The sequence below is a fragment of the Brassica napus genome, chromosome A7 (genome assembly GCF_020379485.1).
Source record: "Brassica napus cultivar Da-Ae chromosome A7, Da-Ae, whole genome shotgun sequence".
Classification (NCBI taxonomy): Eukaryota; Viridiplantae; Streptophyta; class Magnoliopsida; order Brassicales; family Brassicaceae; genus Brassica; species Brassica napus.
Window position 1 is genome coordinate 1,760,397 of NC_063440.1, and position 19,281 is coordinate 1,779,677.

The window sequence follows — 19,281 nt, forward strand, 5'->3', positions numbered from 1 at the left end:
TCATCTACTCCAACATTCACTACTCTAAACTTTGATATAAGAGTATAAAATTTAATATATTTTATAAGGCTTTGTAAATTTTAATGTATAAAGCTTAAAATTACAGTTTCTAAATAATTTGTTTACAGATTACATCGCCTATAAATAATTTTTCGCAAGAGATGATTAAAAAATTTATAAGCATTATCTATGGATTCATAAACAACAATGTATTAAAATTTATTAAAAATCACTTATAAACCTTCGTAAAACTCAGATATACTAGTTTATAAAGTATTATATAAACTCAGAGATGAAATTTAAACACAAAAAAATGATATGTAAAGGCTGATAAATAACTTATAACCCCTTATATATCTTATAATAAGATTTTAGAAAGCATTATGAAAATTAATGATAAAAAGTTTAAAAAGTAAAATCGGTGATATAAATACATGCTACTGTTACCATTGACACAAGTGCTTGGTTCCATGCCTTTACTCGTTGAACTAGTCTAGTCCTTCAATCTCTCTGAAGGTGAAACTGCTAGACCAAGTTCAGTGTTTTATGTTTTACCAAGCAAAATTCCCTCATGTATCTTACGTTTTGTGGGACACACATTACAGAAACAATATTGGTAACCTTAGAAACTCATGTTTTGTCATCAACCGCTTTGTCATCTTCCATAGCGTTTCTTTTTCTTGTAAAATGATGATTAATATTTCATAAATAATGTGTGTTTTTCTAGATAAGTTATCAATTGGTTAATTTTATGAAATAATCAGGAAATGTCTGTTCTTCTTCCTAGAATCATCCTCTTGATGGCTCATGTGATGAAGATCAAGATATGTTTTGTTTTCATGTTAAAAGGAAGCATGTGAAGAACATTGGGCATATAGTATAACAGGGTTGCAACAGAGAGTCTAACAGATAAGTTATTTGGGACTTTTATCTTCATTACGGATAAGATCTTATTGTAACAAAACAGAACAAATCCACATGTTGTTTCCTTTCCAAGCCATCCAAAACACAACAAAACAGCAGGGACGCTCACTTCACTTCTCTGTGGTTTCTTATACTATGATGGAAAACCAACAATCTCAACTTAAATGCAATAGCTAATTCTTTCCAGAGGTTTCCACACTTGTCTCTAGTCCTGCCTCACGTACCTATGATTACAAAAGTGGATATCTCTTTGGTAATATTAAGAAGCAAAAAGTAATTCAAAAATCAGTAATAATAGTTAACAAACTATTTCAAAGTCTATAAATCTATTTATAAAAGTCTATAAAGCCAGTTACAAAAAGTTTATAAGAGTTTATAAAATCTTTTATAAATATACAAATGATTTTATAAGAGTTCATAAATCATTTTATAAGGTTAATTAATAAGAACTTATAAAGAGATTATAAACCTTTTATAAAGGTTTATAAATATTTGTAAAAGTTTATATAGGTTTCTAAAATGTTAATTAACGGTCTATAACAAAGATTTATAAAAAATAATTATAAAGATATAATTTATAAAAGTTTATAAAGATTTATAAAAAAAATTATTCATAGTTTATAAACCATTTATAAAGGGTTATAAAAAAAATATAAAGGCTTTATAAGAATTTATAAAAGGTATATAAACGGTTTAGAGGCATTTCTAGAGCTGTTAGAAAAATATATATTCTGCTAGAAAAATATCAGAAGGGTTATAAATCGGTGTATAACACTTATAGAATTAAAATTAGTTAATAAAAATAATATATTATCTTAAACCCCAAAAATCACCTTATAAACCATAAATCAGTTTATAAGACCTTATAAATCAATTTATAAAATTTTATAAGTACATATAAACTGATATGTCTTTTGTAAGAATTTAGAAGGTTTTGTGTATCATTTATAAACTCCTATAAACAAATGTGCCCATTAATAGAAGTTTATAATTATTTAATTATTTGTAAATTGGTTAAGAACAAATAATTTATAGAAACTATAAAAGAATATATTTTAAAATTAGTTTATAATTTTTTTAAAAAAATTCATAATTGGTATATCAGCTATTTATTTATAAGAATTTATAAATAATCATTATAAGAGTTTTTTTATATATCATTTATAAAAGTCTTTATTTCATTTATAAAATTATTTAAACAAATTATAAGGTTTATAAGGGTGTATAAGTCATTTATAAGTGTTATAAATGGTTTATAAATAATTGGACATGTGTATGCATCAATCTTGTACCCTGAATTGATGATTAGCAATTGCTTTATGTGGTTTTGTAGAACAATAGTTGATTATGCGAAATCATAAATGAGTCATTTTGATAGTAAATCCCAATTATTAATTTTAAGTATTCATAAATGGTTTATAAATTAATTTCTAAGGGTTTATAAATTAACTTATAAGGGATTTATAAACTGATTTATCAGAGTTTATAAACTGGTTTTTGATTATAAAGGTTTATAAGTTAATTTATAAGAGTTTATGAACTGGTTTGAACAATAGTTGATTATGCGAAATCATAAATGAGTCATTTTGATAGTAAATCCCTATTATTAATTTTAAGTATTCATAAGTGGTTTATAAATTAATTTCTAAGGTTTTATAAATTAACTTATAAGGGATTATAAACTGATTTATCAGAGTTTATAAACCGGTTTTTGATTATAAAGGTTTATAACTTAATTTATAAGAGTTTATGAACTGGTTTGTAAGGATTTCTAAGTTAATTTATTATAAATAATAATAAGTTGATTTATAGAATAGAGTTTTATAAGGGCTTATAAAATATTTATACAGGCTTATAATAAGTTGTCTTTGTTCAACATCACACAGCTCTCCCTTCACAAATATTCAAACTCCATAGACAAATAAATATTTAGCAGGATCATGTTTACTTTTGGTGAAATTTTTTGACCTTCTGCCATTCATCTGTGATCTCCGCCAAAATCACCTGTACACTATCAACTTTGCAAACAACTATAATCTCTTGTATATTATCTAGTATCTCCCATCCACGTTCAACTGCAAGATCACCTCTAACTATCATAACTCCTAAAGTATTTGAACACTTCATCTCCAAAGAAGAGGTTCATGTACATATCTTGCATTACTCTAAGAAATGATCTACTGCTGCGTCTTTTTATGGAAAACAGTTGTTTCCAATTTTGATGAGGGTTCATGTTCTGCAGGAAAACAAAGCATATCTCAATTAGATACTCTCTAGTGTCAGGAAGTCAAAAAATCTACAAACCAGACGGATACACGTGTCCATTCCAAGATTAGGCTCTGAGGCATCAGCATCTGAAGTCAATATTCCACACTCCAAAGCAATAGCCCTGGCAGTTTGGACGTTGTCACCAGTAACCATACGAACCTGAACATCAACAAACATCATGCAGCGTTATTAGCAGGCTAAGAAAGATAATTTGTGCAATGGGCCTTTTTGGTAAAATCGAACAAAAGAAGCACTTTGACACCAGCATTCTGAATCCACATTTGAAAATAGTTTGATAAGAAACACTACAAAAATACTGCAGCCCATGATATGTTGGTTATTGTTCTGAAATTAAACAAATACGATGTATACATTTGACTAATGTTAAGATAAAAGTAAAAATGAACATAAATAAACAAAACTAATCCTCACCTTTATGCCTACTATAGATCGTAAAATATGGTCGTTCTCTGGGAGAACCCAGTCTGAGAATTCTTAGCCTGTTGGGACCTTTTCAAGCTCATAGATTCTGAAGGCCAGTGCCACACATCGTAAGGTTCTTCCAGCCATCTCTTCGATACCATTTTTGAAATATTGTGCCTGGAAATATCAAAGTAATTCATTGGCAAAGTGTCATGAAAACCTAAGGTTGAGTTGCAGAATCATACAGAACAATAAGATCTGGTGGCTATAGTCACCGACGAGCCGATCAGGATCGGGATCGTGGGATTGGATTACGTCGCGTTATGGATTTTCACGGAGGACGAGTTGCCGAAGTACAAGGTGACGGTGGAGGAGGGGATGAGGCTGGTGAAGGAGTACAGTCCCATTCCGAGAATACATAACACTATGTTCCTCATAAATAAAAATTTATAAGGTTTTATAAATCTGAGATTTGAAAACTTCATGAAAAAAACTTCGTCTCCTTCCCAGAAACCGATCAATTTTGAGAAACCAAGCAAAAATTACAGAAAAGAGACGAAAATCACTATCTATTATCCTCTGACCTTTGTTACGTTCGTTAAGATAGATTGTTCTATTCGTTGAGCTTGTAGTCTTCGCCAAATCTCGTCGAACGTCAACATCTCCTGAATAATCAAATCTCACCGGGGAAATCGCCGAAGTCGTCGAATCTCTCACCGGATTCGTCGAATTTCTCGCCGGAATCGTCGAATCTCTCGCCGGAATCGTTGAATCTCTCACTGGATTCGTCTAATCTCTCGCCGGAATCGTCGAATCTCTCACCGTAATCGTCGAGTCTCTCGCCGGAATCGTCGATCAATTTGGGGATTTTGAATTTGAAATTTTTTTGTTAGAAAAGACATATGTTTATGTTTGATTAAATAAAGGTATAATGGTTCTTTAGCCATTAAAATTTTAATGGTAAAGTTGAAAAGTGTAAAGTTGAAAAGTGATATTAGGAAAGTGGTATTAGTGGCAATTCCCCTTTTGGAAATTACGTGATTATTTTTCTAGCTTTTTTAGTTTTTTCTGTAAAACAATAACCACTAGGTGTTTTGCCCGCGATGCGGGCTTAAACTTTTTCATAAATTTTTGAAAAATTCTTTGTACACTATCTTTATTATACTAAAATAAATATTAAAATAACTCAATATTATATTTTCAATCATATAATTAAAAAAATTATTTGATTAATATTTAATTATATAATTTATGTTTTAAATTTTTTACTAAAATACTTGTTCAGATAACAATACAATATATATATAAATTATCTTTTTTAATTATATTTTTAGATTTTGGATAATTCAATATTCAATTTTTAAGTATATAATTAAGAATTTTATTTGATTAATATTTATTTTTATAATTTATTTTTTTAACTTTATACTGAAAGATTTTTCAGATAACTAGGGCTGGGCAAATAAACCGAACCCGAAAACCCAAACTGAATCCGATCCGATAAAAATGAATCCGAACCGATCCGAATCCGACGTAAATACCGAATGGATCTTGTTTTGTGATATTTTGGGTTATGGGTATTATCCGAACCGAACCCGAATCTAAATGAATATCCGATAAAATCCGAAACATTCAATACTTCGAAAAGATCTTGTACCAAATATGATCTTAATTTCTAATATGTATCCAAAATACACTATGAAATATTGAACATCTAAAATACTTATCTATTACATGAAGGTTGGTGGTTCTATTGCATGAAGGTTGGTGGCACTATTACATGAAGGTTGATGGTTGAAGATGACCGTTGAATTTTAAAGTATTTATATTTTGATTTTGTTTTTGTTAAACAATGTTTCTCATTTCATGAGAACCTTGTTTTCATTTTATGCTTTTGTTTATTTGGTTTTCTTTTTATCAATAAATATGTTTACTTTTCGTTTGATTTTGAATGATCACGTTTGATGTTCCTTATTTTTGAATCGATTTTACTTAAGTTTTGGTTACAAAATAGGTATAAATCAGATATTTTAAAATTGAAAAACCGATTTTACTCATGTTTTGGTTATAAAATAGGTAAAATTCAGGTATTTTTAAACCGAAAAACCAATTGGGACCCGAACCCGAAAGTATATTGGATTGTACCGGTTCTTTGAAGATTTACTAACCCCGATCCGAACCCGATAAAACCCGAACCGGTTCCGAACCGAACTTTCATATAATCCGAATAAGGCTGATTTTGATAAACCCGAAAAACTGAAACCCGATTGAATAAAACCAAAACCCGTTTGGGACCCCGAATGTCCAGGCCTAAAGATAACAATACAATATATACATAAATTATCTGTGTTTAAATTATATTTTCAGATTTTGGATAATTCTTAGTATTATTAATTTTAATCAATTATCTAATCAAATAAATTAAAATTTCGTTTTTATTTTTTAATTTATTGATACAATTTATTCATTAAGGATATAAACGATATTAATCACTATAACTTTTAACGTAAGAGGTCGATTTTAAAAATTTACTTTGGAGATGATAATATAGATAGATAGATGTGTCGGGTAAGTGACTTTTCCTTTAGTATAAAGGATTTATAAGCAACAGCCTGTTTGTTGGGGCCCACAATAATCCCAATTAAACAGACGCGTCAAAACAGCGCATTTAAGCCGTCCATTACGAGGTCTAAAAAACACTCCTCTCTTTTAGAGAGAGGATTTTCTCTCTACTTTCCTTGTTCCCAAATTTAATCTTTCACAAGGAGTAGAGATAAGAGAGTTTTTCCAGATGGGTTTTTGTTTCCGGTGACGCACCTTCTCCTTCGGTGGTCGGCCGGCTCTGTCTCCGGCGTCGCATCGTTTCTCTCGATGGTCGTCCGGCTTTGTCTCCGGCGTCGTTGCCTTCTTCTCCGGCGATGGCGGCTGGCTTTCTTGGTTTGTAAAGGGTTGGGACGGCGGATGATATCTCGATTGTTCTCCGCCGGTGGGTGTTTCCAGGGCCGTACTGTCTTCTTCGACGGTGGTCGCCAGCTTTTGTATCCAAAGATGATCGTGACTCCGTTCGATTGGATGAGATTTCGACAAGGGTCGATTTGATTCTCTCCATGGAGTTTTAACAAAGAACGCGTGATGGGTGCTTTGGGATCTTCTAGGATGAGATCTCGTTGTCTTGTTTGAAGCACTACGTGGAAAGGTGATCTAGAAATGGAGGAAGCTGTGGTGTGGCTTCTGGTCCAGTGCGTAGACGGTGAAACGCCGTTCAGATTCGGCGGCGGCGGTTTCTCGAAGTGGTGATGACGTGGCGGTGTCGAAAGACGCGTGTTTCTTCATTGTGAGGGTTTCAACACACGTCTATCCAGTTCATATTTCGACACGTGGGTACGGATAGCGTTTAGTGGGCTTCTTTGTTAGCGGGCTTTGGGTTTTAGCCCATGTATCTTTAAAAGTCGCCTTATGTGTTTGGGCTTCATTGTTTTTTTGTAATGGTGGGTTTGTTCTATGGGCTTTGGCGTTAATAAAACTAATTAGATGGAAAAAAAAAAAAAAGCCGTCCATTACTAAACCGCCTCGCTTTAAAAATGACCCGAAAGGCACGCAATGATCCACGAGGCTGCTTCGATACCGTTGATGCGTTATCTAATTATTTAATCATGACCGTCCATTATTCTAACCTTTTAATATAAATAGGAAACGGTGTTGAACCTAGGGTTATCTCAACAGCCGCTTCCATCCTTGCGCTTCTCAAAACTTTTTTTTTCATCGCTTCCTTTAGATCTCGCTTCTATGGCGGCGAATCTTTTATTTATAGCTTCTGTTTGTAATAGCGAGTCCTCCGATCTACACAACGGTGTTGATTTTCCATCGATTTAATCGCTTCTATGTCTTTCATCGGTAGATCTGATGCAGATCTCATGAAATCTATACTTCCTCTAAGGGTAAATCTTATCTCATGTCACCGTTTGTTTTTTACTTGATTTTGGTTTCTGATCACGTTTCTTTTTTACTCTGGTGTTAGATCTGCCGGTGGGATCATCGCGTGAGGGGTGTCTATTATGCAAATCGGTTGCGTTGAAGCGCGTTGAGGCTGAATCGAATTCGTTTATGGACGTGAAGCTGTGTTCTTGTGTGGGTTAAGTTAAAATTAGGATGTAGAAGATGTTGAATTGCATCTTTTGTCATCCGACCTTTGCCATGTCAGGTGCGCTTGCATGGCAGGTCAAAAACAGATCTTAATAAAACAATATGTTTTGTGGTTGGGAGGGGAGTTCGCACGGGTGTTTTTTTTTTATCCCGGGTTCTCCTCTTCCTGTGTGCGTGTCTTGCTCTCTGCGAAATTTCACACTATTTATTATTATGCACCGTAACTCAACAGATAGCCATGAAACACTTATATCTCATTCGACCTGGAGCTGTAACACTTTGCGCCATTCATGCCCCACCCAACAAGCATGCGCTCGTAAGTATGTTATTTTTGATAATTTAGTCACTCAGAATTATATCCAATCACACCCATGCATATTAACAATCATACGTACATTAATCATTACTTCCGTCATGAATTTTACAAATTCGTTGCCCAAATTTATTGGGCCAACTAGTTACTTTTCATTCTATTATTTGTTTCTCTTTTTGAGTGAATTGACAAACCCTACTGATCTAAAAGCTTTCTATGCTGTAGACAGTATTTTTTTATTTATATTTCTAAGTTTATAAGTATCTGTTTGATTTATATAGTTAGAGAACATCACAAGATTATGTATCTCGAAATTTGATGGCTGAAGGGTGAGAATGGGATATCATATTAGCTTGTGGAGCAATACATTGGAAGCTATAGCGTGGAGCAGTGTGAATACAACAGCTCTTTGTAGACTCATCCTATAAAGCTTATTGTAAATGAAGGTATTAAAACGCTGTGTGTACACATTGATTAATTTCCTTAACTTATATCCAAGTGTATCCATTATTACACTCCATGTTTTCATTTTGTTTTGATGTGAATATATTTTTGCCGATAATTCACTAATAAAATTGATATTATTGTTTCTCAAAAGTTGAAGTTTCTGTTTCTCCCATGGTAGTTTTATCTTTTCAAATTTTTGTTCTGTCCGCAAGTGAAAGGTTACTTGATCGTGTTGCTAAGTATATGAACAGTCTGTTTGTCTTGCCATGAGCACATTTTGAGTTTCCAAGATTCGATAATAGATCTGTAAGCTCAAAACGGGAGAGCGCTCTTCTTCTTTTGAAGTTGAGAGGTTGGTGGTTCGAGTCCACCCAGATTTGCTCTAATTTGCTTTTTATAGTAATTTCTATGAAATGTTCCAATTCTTGTCATGTCCCTGATGGCCTGATCTACTTATTAAATCGATCGATCATTAATCTCATTTTTGGTAGCAACAGTGCAGCGTATTTGATGGACAAGGTGTTCACGTTTCTTCCAGTTTATGGACGTGAAGCTGTGTTCTTGTGTGGGTTAAGTTAAAATTAGGATGTAGAAGATGTTGAATTGCATCTTTTGTCATCCGACCTTTGCCATGTCAGGTGCGCTTGCATGGCAGGTCAAAAACAGATCTTAATAAAACAATATGTTTTGTGGTTGGGAGGGGAGTTCGCACGGGTGTTTTTTTTTTATCCCGGGTTCTCCTCTTCCTGTGTGCGTGTCTTGCTCTCTGCGAAATTTCACACTATTTATTATTATGCACCGTAACTCAACAGATAGCCATGAAACACTTATATCTCATTCGACCTGGAGCTGTAACACTTTGCGCCATTCATGCCCCACCCAACAAGCATGCGCTCGTAAGTATGTTATTTTTGATAATTTAGTCACTCAGAATTATATCCAATCACACCCATGCATATTAACAATCATACGTACATTAATCATTACTTCCGTCATGAATTTTACAAATTCGTTGCCCAAATTTATTGGGCCAACTAGTTACTTTTCATTCTATTATTTGTTTCTCTTTTTTGAGTGAATTGACAAACCCTACTGATCTAAAAGCTTTCTATGCTGTAGACAGTATTTTTTTATTTATATTTCTAAGTTTATAAGTATCTGTTTGATTTATATAGTTAGAGAACATCACAAGATTATGTATCTCGAAATTTGATGGCTGAAGGGTGAGAATGGGATATCATATTAGCTTGTGGAGCAATACATTGGAAGCTATAGCGTGGAGCAGTGTGAATACAACAGCTCTTTGTAGACTCATCCTATAAAGCTTATTGTAAATGAAGGTATTAAAACGCTGTGTGTACACATTGATTAATTTCCTTAACTTATATCCAAGTGTATCCATTATTACACTCCATGTTTTCATTTTGTTTTGATGTGAATATATTTTTGCCGATAATTCACTAATAAAATTGATATTATTGTTTCTCAAAAGTTGAAGTTTCTGTTTCTCCCATGGTAGTTTTATCTTTTCAAATTTTTGTTCTGTCCGCAAGTGAAAGGTTACTTGATCGTGTTGCTAAGTATATGAACAGTCTGTTTGTCTTGCCATGAGCACATTTTGAGTTTCCAAGATTCGATAATAGATCTGTAAGCTCAAAACGGGAGAGCGCTCTTCTTCTTTTGAAGTTGAGAGGTTGGTGGTTCGAGTCCACCCAGATTTGCTCTAATTTGCTTTTTATAGTAATTTCTATGAAATGTTCCAATTCTTGTCATGTCCCTGATGGCCTGATCTACTTATTAAATCGATCGATCATTAATCTCATTTTTGGTAGCAACAGTGCAGCGTATTTGATGGACAAGGTGTTCACGTTTCTTCCAATTTATCGCTTCTTAGTATTCTGTCTCTTCCCGACGAAATATTTGGATTGTTAAACAGGACGTGGCCTGGAGTTTTGGTACAAGAGGACGTGGCCTAGAGTTCTGGTATTTAAGTTATACCTACTGCTTCACTACAACACGAAATGAGTCAAGAGTCTCATCGACTTATCTTACCTTTTATCAGGACGAGTTGCATTCATTATTGGGGATGGTTTCTGTTATAAAAGAATGAACCATAATAACGTACTCCGGCAGTGTTTAAAACATTGGCCTCAAGCCCTTAATATTTTTTTAAAGAGATTTATGTAGACATAGCCTCTAAAATCTTTACTCAGTAGCTTAGAGTCTTTACTCAGTAGCTTACAGTTTAAATTTACTCAAGGCTTTAATCAGTAGCTTACAGCTTCCAAAATCTCTCCCTGCCTTTTATCTTGTTTTCTTTTATACGCAGATACACAGATACGTTGGTATATATCTAATTCTCACATGTAGATACACAGATATGTTGTAGTTGGCTTTATACACCAAGCGATGGAAAAAAGTTGCTTAGAAGAGAAGCCAATTTGCCGAGCCGAACGAGCTCCAGATCAGAAACTGATCTTGAATCACAAGCTGAAGACTTCCATTCACCAAAGGGCTAGAAAGGTGAGAGTGTTGTCGTATTAATCTCAAATCCCCTCGGTGAGTAATTCATTGCCATTGGTTGTTTCATTGTGCTAATTGTATCATAGATCACAAACCAAGAAACCGCATCCACACTGATGAAGAGGCTCTATTATCAAGAGTGTGGTCTGTAAAAAACGGAAGCAGAAGCTCTGATGCAGAGATAGAATACAAAAGAGGGCGAAGATTAAAAGATGACAGATACAGGAGAGCCTGATCAAGAACAACAACAAAGCCAGCTTCTATCTTTGTTTTTAAGGTCTTCTAATTATTTTTTTTTTTTTTTTTTTTTTTTAAGGTCTTCTAAGTTGGCAAAAAGTATTTAGTATAATTTCCGGTGATGCTAACTCTTGAGATAAGTATCTAGTTTTGAGACTAATATCATCAATATATCATTAGATGGTTTCTAGCAGAATGTGTGTCATACATAATTGGACCAATGAAGTACATACAACATTTCAAGACACGAGTTGAGCATGTGCAATCAAAGAATACGACAACTACAGTATAAGAGACTTAAATCTGTGTTTGCTTACATGGATGCAAACACAGACGGTCCAGAAGAGCTTAAGAAGAGTTTCAACACATTGGGAGAGAAACTTTCTGCTGAAGAAGAAGCTGAAACCGCGGTTAAACTGTTTGGGTGTCGGATTTTGAGGAGTTTGCTCAGTTAATCAAAGGGAATGATGAGTTTACAGAGGAACAGATCAACAGCAAGATGATGGAATGTATATCGCTGAAGGAGAAGATTGCATTGCTCCAAGAAGGTTGAAGACGATGCTGGAACGAGTGATGATTGCATTGTCATGATCAAAGCTTTTGTTCTTAACGCTGACGGAGTTTTAAGCTTTGATGAGTTCGCTCATATGATGATGCGTTTAAGAATCAGCCCACCATCCACTGTTGTTGTGGCTTTATTTGTGTAAATAAACACGACTGTTATTCCATGTACCTGAATCATGCTCCATTGTCAAAGCATCTATAAGAGGGAAAAGAAAAAAAAAACAGAACACGAACTGCTCTGTTCTGAAATTGAATTTCAGTTTTAGAGTTCTTAGCTAATGGGGATGTTGAACAGTCCTTTGAAATTGCCTAGAGCCCTTTGTTGGGTGTTTAAATTTTTTTGACTTATCCATATCACACTGGAGAACATTAGTCTCTTGTTTCCGCATCACAGACCAAAGGACATCTGTTACCATCTTATAGTTAATGCCTAGCTCTGCAAACTCTCTTTATATGCAAGTCGATGAGACTTGGTGAATTGAAGAGAGTTACAATAACTTTCCGCTCTGGAGAAGTATATCATTGACCGGTTCAAACTTTCTTTCTCGACAACTAATAAAAAAATGTGAACTCAAAACAATTTTAAAAACCAGATTCATTTTCCAAACTAAATTATTAAACCCTTACCATTGCAACTGAAATTATTTGATTTAGTACAAGATCATTTTTATTCAATTCAGATGCATCTAAACTAAAACTTGTGTTGATAATTCAACAATAACACAATAAAATGTTACACATCTGCTATCTAGTGTACAAAGTTGGATAAATCTAACAATCAAGATCCCAGGATTAAAACCCAAAGTACTTTGCCAAAACCAAAACTGTCCCACTCTCTGGTTCTTACAGGAGCAACTAAATGTCCAAATCATCATCAGGGTCCTCATCAGAATCTGGATGCTCATCGTCTGAATCTCTGAAATATATAATCTCTCCACCCTTACCAGAGGAAACCACATCGGCCTGCAACTCTCCTGAAGACAATGGCGTTGCCTCAGTCTTGCCATCCGCAAGCGTTCTCCGCCCATCATAGATCTCTGTCGATTTTCCATGATCTGTAGAACATAATCACATCAAAAATGTTTTTTATCCACAAGATCTCAGACATTAATGAGCTTAAAATTATCTTGGCTGCGATGTACAAACTCACCTTGGTGCTCAAAAGGAAGGACAACTTTTTCTTTCTCAACACGTTCTTTCTCAGACAACTGTAGATTGAAATGAACCTGAACCAAAAGAACCACTAATCTGAGGCCACACATCTTAACAGCAAAGAGATAAGAAGAAACTAAGAAAGAACAAGATAACTTGCCTTAGGTATAAGGCTTTTGGTGGCTGCAATAATAGTTTCCACGGAGGAAATGGGTGAAAAGTTTATGCCCGTTTGATCAACATGATACTCTTCAGACTGTAAGGCAAAGCGTTACAAGGGTTGTTAACTCAAATATGATACTCTCAAATAGGGTATAGAGAATGGAGCAAGAGAGAACACTCACCATTACTCTGACGCGTCCCTTTCTAAGCTTAAACCGGATATGGAACCGTCCTTTACCAAAATCCTGATGAACCAAAAAGAGGTTTTCCAAGGCATTCCTTTTCCCATCCGAAGATGGACAAAAAGGTTCTAAGTTGGCTTTCATGGTGGATATATATTCAAGCGCATTGGTAACCTTCTCTTGGTGAAGGTCAGTGTTCAACGACCAAAACAAACTGGAAACTTGTGCTACACCAAACAAAATTCAACTTAAGAAGGAAATAAAGCTAACAAAATGGTGAGTGCTCAGGTTCAGGTAGCAAAGAATGTAAATATACCGTGGCTTCGAAGATCTGTTAAAAGACCAGAAACTAATGGCATGGATGAATGTCTTAGCAGCTCATTCACCTGATTCAACCAAATATATACATATCATCATTAATCTCATATCTAAAACTCCAAAGAGAGGATTTGCTTACCGAATCAATGGCAACAGAGAAACGTGTCTTCCCATCTCCAACCATCTCTACAGCAAAAGGAATCAACTTTAATCTCAAATTGAAACAAAATGATGCAAAGAAGTAATAGAACTACCTCTTCCAGCTTCAATGATTGAAGAGAAAAGCCTCTTCAAGTCACTAACACACTTGTGTAACTTAATTAAACTTGAACCTTCAGTAATAACACCAGGGGAAGGCTGATCAATCCAGCCTAGTGGATCGGTGTAACAATCCAAAACACGAATCCTTCAAAATCCAAAAAACCAATCAGTACACTCTTAGAGTATCTAAAAGAAAATCAAATCAAACTCACCATTTAGAGGATGAAGAGACAAAAATTCCTTTTTGCTTCAAGAACTGCAAATAGAAGGAAGGGCTCCGAGAGAATGTGACCAGCACGAGGCCTCTGCACAGCAACGAAGATTTCATGAAAAAACGACAGTGAAGCAAAAAGAGATTGAATTTTAGTGTTTCGAGGATGTACTCGGACTTGGATTTTCCGGCCAGGATTGATGAAGATAGATTCGCGAGGAGATAGCAGGAGACGTCGAGGGCGAAAGGGGAAGCTACAGTTTCCTCTATGGTGAGAGCTGGCGCGAGCTCGCCTTCTTCGCCTCCGTCTCTTAGCTTTCTGAAAATCGAATCCGCCATTGCTGAGAAAAAGAAAAGCTTGGAACTTCAAAAGGTGATGAGAAGGGCGGCGAGGGAGCAAGATTACAACTTAAAAGGCTTTTTGGGCTTTATGACTTAGCCCAAATGGGCTTCATAAGTATTCGATGTCAAGCAAACAGCGTGTCGTCTCGTTCTTAACGGCTAAAAACGTTAACCGTTTTATCCGTCTTTTAGGATTTATAAAATAGCCCAATGGGCTTCTTCTTAAGCACTCAATGTCAAACAAAACAGCGTGTCGTTTCTTCACGCCTAAAAAACATCAACCATTTTATCTGCTTCTCAACAAAATAAAAAGAAGGTTTTAAGGCCGGAGGAGTTGGGGAGTGATCTGGATCCGCCGGCGAACAAGTAGCACCGTCGCAATATCCTCCTTTCATTTCGCCGGAATCAAGGTACATATTGTTCTTCTATATGGATCCCTCGCTATTTTCTTCTCCTTGCAATGAACCATTTGCAAATCTTTTGTGCTTCTTTCTCATTTTGATTTCGATATCGATTAGATTGGGGGAGAAGTAGATGTGTTGTTTTGAATTGGGTTAATTGGATTTGTTTTGCATTTGTACTCTTCTCGTAATATTGCACGGAAAGTGTTCGACGTATTTACTTGTTAACTCATCACTTCCTTAGACATGTTTAGTCATTGAGAACTAGAGAGACGAAGGCTGCTGCCTTTCTGTGTCTATGAGATTTGATCTAAGCACCCTTTTGTTTTCTAATTGTAAAACCCTTTTTTCTTAAAAAAAAACTTGGCGATTCAGACAAGTTAAAACATTTTCTCTACTTTAGACAGGTACTTCTTGTGGCAAGCATTCTTTGTAGGAAAAAAAAAACGGGAAGATGGAAGCAAAGTTCTTTCGGTTCTTGAAGATTGTTGGAGTTGGATACAAAGCCAGAGCTGAGGAAGCAGGGCGTTTCTTATACCTCAAACTGGGTTACAGTCACGAAGTTGAACTCGCGGTTCCTCCGGCTGTTCGTGTCTTCTGTTTCAAGAACAATGTGGTTTGCTGCACTGGAATCGACAAGGACAGGGTGCATCAGTTTGCTGCGACAGTTAGGAGTTGCAAACCTCCTGAAGTTTATAAGGGCAAAGGCATAATGTACATCGACGAAGTCGTCAAGAAGAAGGTTGGAAAGAAGTCGAAATGATCTTTCCTTTCCTTTTTCTATGCTTCTTACCATTCTCCTTTACGGAGAACTTTGGTGATAGATTTGGGATTTGCTTATCAGTAATAAGTTGTACTTGGATGTATGAAACATCATTTTGTTGTTAAGTCACTTTGAATCAAACAAGATTAGAAGATTTTGTCTTCAAACGTAAATGTATGTTTGTAGAATCATTTGGTACAATTAAAACCGAAAGACAAGCTAATATGGGGAGACATGAAGTCTCTTGAGTAGAATCAAGACAGTGGTAATAAATAGACAGGTTCTATATGTGGTGTGTCTGGAAAAGTGAATCTTCGGTACTTGAGGAGCACAAAAATTAATCAAGCATGTAAATTCTGGAGGCAATGTCTTGAACCAACCAATCGAATCCTTCCAACAATCCTTCACCTGTGTATGCGCTGCAACCCACGATTTTCCAGTGCCTGCTCTTATCCATGGACTCTAAGTTTAGCACCTGCACAAGCAAGAAGATGAAACTCTGTTTAGCACAAAGTACAACACAAACAAATCTCACTTCACCCACTAATCCTCATTGAAACTAAGTAAAGTACCTCTTTAGATTCAAGGCTCATATGACTGAGATTGATTTTTTTCATTTATTCTTTTGTTTTTTACACAAATCAAAAATAGAAGCACTTGATGTAAAAAACTTTTTTCTCTGAATAAATTTTACATTCATTAGAAAAAAGACATAAGAGTTTCAAAACACTTACTTTGCCAATCTCTTCAGGTGTAAGAGCACCTTGAATATCCTGCTTGTTTGCTAGTATCAACAAAGATGACCCAGCAAGCCTCTGCCCATTAAAACCACCAAAAGTCAGTATCCAAAACTCATTCAACCATTTGTATATAGATCATCATCATCACAAACAGCAACCAAGCATCACATTGCAAAGTTTGATACCTCTTCCTTCAAGAGATTGTCAAGCTCCATCTTGCAATCATCAAGCCTCCTGAGATCAGAGCTATCCACAACCCAAACCAACCCATCAGTCTGCTCAAAGTAGTTCCTCCAGTAAGATCTTATAGTCTTTTGCCCACCCACATCCCATATATTCAGCGTATACCTACAAACACATTGCCCATAACATGTTTGATGATCTATTCCTCAACCAAGAACATGAAAACTACAAGCAGTTGTTACTTTTGGTAAATAATGGTTTTGATGTTGAATCCAAGAGTTGGACTGATCACGCTTGTGTCTTCTCCGTTCATCTTCAGAACTATCGTCGTCTTCCCAGAGTTATCGAGTCCACTACAAACACACACAGCACCAGATCATCAAACTAGAGAAATGTTTATATATAGATCAGCGGAAGAGTTTACAAGATTGTGAATGTGACATACACCATGAGAATACGCATCTCCTTCTCCTTCTTCTTGATTTTCCGAATGATGCTTAACAGTCCCATTTTCTGTTAACTCGAATCACACAACAGAGCTTGAAAGACTCTCAACCAGTCACGCCGAGGCTATCGTCGACGTTTTTCTTCCACCGGCGACCTCCGACGGAGAAGAAAATTTGCAACGAACTGTATGGGCCCTTCTTCTTATAAAATAAGGCCCATTAATAATAAGAATAGGCCTTATTCTACACGAGGAGTAAAACTGGACGGTAAGTTATCTAGAAAGTCAACCGGTCAAACTCCATGATAAAGAAAACGTATTTAAACGAAAAAAGGAAAAGATAACCGAACCCAATCGGATCTTGAACCTTTTGAGGGATCTTTTGCTTTGTTTTGTTGTTGTTGGTTATTTGGCTGACATTCTCTTTGTTTTTCCTTCATTTTTGTTGTTTCAATGTTGGATAAGGTATCATACAGGACGGAACGATTACTTTTAAAAATCGGTGTTGGTGAACGTATTAGATCATTAAATTAAACGCTTATATATTTTTGGATGCATGTATAACGAAGAAGACTGAAAGGAAGTTAAAAAACTACTGAGAAATTTGATTCAGACAATCGTCTGTCTATCAATTTTTTTTTGATTAATAATGTAGATTGTTTGTTTCAAATTTTTATATATTTATTTATTAGTTTCAAACCCGATTTTTTATTTTGATCTATAATGAGTTTTTTTAACTGAATAGAATTCCTCCTAAATGTTTTTAACCTTGATAGAAAGCCTAACAATTTCGTTTATGTTGATCACTTTCAGCTGAATTACATCCAAAACAAATCTTGAATGGAAGCCAATGAAACATGTCACTCGGGGCCGGAGAAAACTATGTTTTATGGGATCAATAATAATAGAAATTTTTCGTAAAAAAAAACAAAAATAATTCATGTAAGTCTACTAGTAACATCGGTTGCTAGTGTATTTACAGACTTGGGTTCACAAGTCCACAACTGTGTTTTAATATTTTTAAGATTTTTAGAAACAAAAAGCAGAAATTTTAATTTTGACTTCTAGGCCAATATCCGTTTTGGCTTTGATTAATGAATATCATTTTTATTGGTATACCAAGATATAAACCATCCTTAGAATTAACATATCTTTATATATATGTCAGCATTTGTTGTTGTTTTTTGTTAATCGCAAACGCAAATCGCAAAGGCAAATGATTTTTTCTATTTATTTGCACATATATATATATATATATAGTTTACGAAAAGGTGACAATCTACATGACTGAATATTTTTATATTTTTGCGTAGTAGTTACTTATTTGGCTATTTTAAAATTTGTAGTTCACTAAAAGAAACATACGGAAATCCCGAGAAAACCCAAGGAATTATCAGTTGGAAATGCATATGGGAAAGGCATCTGAAATTTCTGATGGAAAATATTTCCATGGGAAATCATCAAAAGAAACTAATCTCAGTAAATTTCTGACAAAGTTTCGAGGAAAAAATCTATGTGTTATTTACTGCTGTAATTTCTGATAGATTTTTGACGAAACATTTAATTTGTCATGATGGATTCTCAATGGATTTTATAATTTTTATAGAGCTGTTTGATAAGTTCCAAATTCCCGAGGATTTTTTTTGTTATATCGGGAATCTGTCGAAAATTACCCAAATTTATCTACAAATACTTTTTTCCTCCCTATTCATTCACTTGTCAAAACAAAGCACAAAAATCATGTTTTCTCCTATTTTTTTTTTTTTTTTGTAAGGATAAATCTTATATGGATTTGAATAAAAACTTACTTACAGATGAATATGCACAAGGTATTAGCGAATTCATTGCATTAACTCAACGGTAACCAGAAGAAACAACAACCGGTAAGTTGAAATTAGAAATGTTCATGCTCTACTTGTAAGAATAATAAACATATTAAGAATGCAGAAGTTTGGAAGGATATGTTTTTTTTAAGTGGTTTGTGCCGGATTACAAGATTTGGTAACTTTATAGAAAATTATCAGATTATAGTAGTACTAACAAATTTCATACTTCAGATTGGTTAAATGAACCTAGCACGGATGTATATTTTGGTGTAAGTATTTTTGAGATAGAAAATGGTGCATTGAAGGAAAATTTCTCGTCAACTTTAGAAGAAGGAGATAGACGAGAAGAACCAATTTAGAAGTTATGAGGTTTTTTATGTGTTAGATGCAGCTACGCATTCATTGTACAAAAGATGTAGATATGGCCATTAACCTTTATCATATACAAGTAGA

At 34.7% G+C, this 19,281-nt stretch overlaps 3 protein-coding genes, 1 long non-coding RNA gene and 1 pseudogene across 7 annotated transcripts; 3 read left to right on the forward strand and 2 right to left on the reverse strand.

Moving 5' to 3' along the window:
• The first annotated feature begins 5,779 nt into the window (after positions 1–5,779).
• LOC125576727 lies at positions 5,780–8,668 on the forward strand. Of its 2 annotated transcripts, XR_007315158.1 has the most exons (3): positions 7,308–7,553; positions 7,634–8,074; positions 8,353–8,668. It is a non-coding gene; the product is annotated as an uncharacterized LOC125576727 (long non-coding RNA). The 2 variants fall into 2 exon arrangements; XR_007315157.1 differs by having other exon boundaries at positions 5,780–7,553; positions 7,634–8,668.
• Positions 8,669–9,060: 392 nt separating this feature from the next.
• LOC106357717 lies at positions 9,061–12,010 on the forward strand (annotated as a pseudogene).
• Positions 12,011–12,529: 519 nt separating this feature from the next.
• LOC106356166 (elongator complex protein 5) lies at positions 12,530–14,555 on the reverse strand. Of its 2 annotated transcripts, none has more exons than XM_013795975.3 (9): positions 14,301–14,555; positions 14,130–14,222; positions 13,911–14,062; positions 13,796–13,842; positions 13,655–13,724; positions 13,339–13,565; positions 13,155–13,250; positions 12,993–13,068; positions 12,530–12,897 (listed from the first exon to the last, which is right to left on the reverse strand). In XM_013795975.3, the coding sequence occupies exons 1-9, from the start codon at positions 14,465–14,467 to the stop codon at positions 12,698–12,700; spliced, it is 1,128 nt and encodes a 375-aa protein (XP_013651429.2). In that variant the 5' UTR covers positions 14,468–14,555; the 3' UTR covers positions 12,530–12,697. The 2 variants fall into 2 exon arrangements, with proteins under 2 accessions (XP_013651429.2, XP_013651430.2); XM_013795976.3 differs by having other exon boundaries at positions 14,307–14,525.
• A 156-nt stretch (positions 14,556–14,711) lies between these two features.
• On the forward strand, positions 14,712–15,807 carry LOC106357718 (60S ribosomal protein L6, mitochondrial-like). Of its 2 annotated transcripts, none has more exons than XM_013797406.3 (2): positions 14,712–14,880; positions 15,275–15,807. In XM_013797406.3, the coding sequence occupies exon 2, from the start codon at positions 15,326–15,328 to the stop codon at positions 15,632–15,634; it is 309 nt and encodes a 102-aa protein (XP_013652860.1). In that variant the 5' UTR covers positions 14,712–14,880; positions 15,275–15,325; the 3' UTR covers positions 15,635–15,807. The 2 variants fall into 2 exon arrangements, with proteins under 2 accessions (XP_013652860.1, XP_013652861.1); XM_013797407.3 differs by having other exon boundaries at positions 15,279–15,807.
• Positions 15,771–17,238, reverse strand: LOC106357719 (ADP-ribosylation factor-like protein 2). The gene is made up of 5 exons (XM_048737348.1): positions 17,003–17,238; positions 16,800–16,910; positions 16,560–16,722; positions 16,369–16,449; positions 15,771–16,109 (listed from the first exon to the last, which is right to left on the reverse strand). The coding sequence occupies exons 1-5, from the start codon at positions 17,065–17,067 to the stop codon at positions 15,972–15,974; spliced, it is 558 nt and encodes a 185-aa protein (XP_048593305.1). The 5' UTR covers positions 17,068–17,238; the 3' UTR covers positions 15,771–15,971.
• Positions 17,239–19,281: the final 2,043 nt, after the last annotated feature.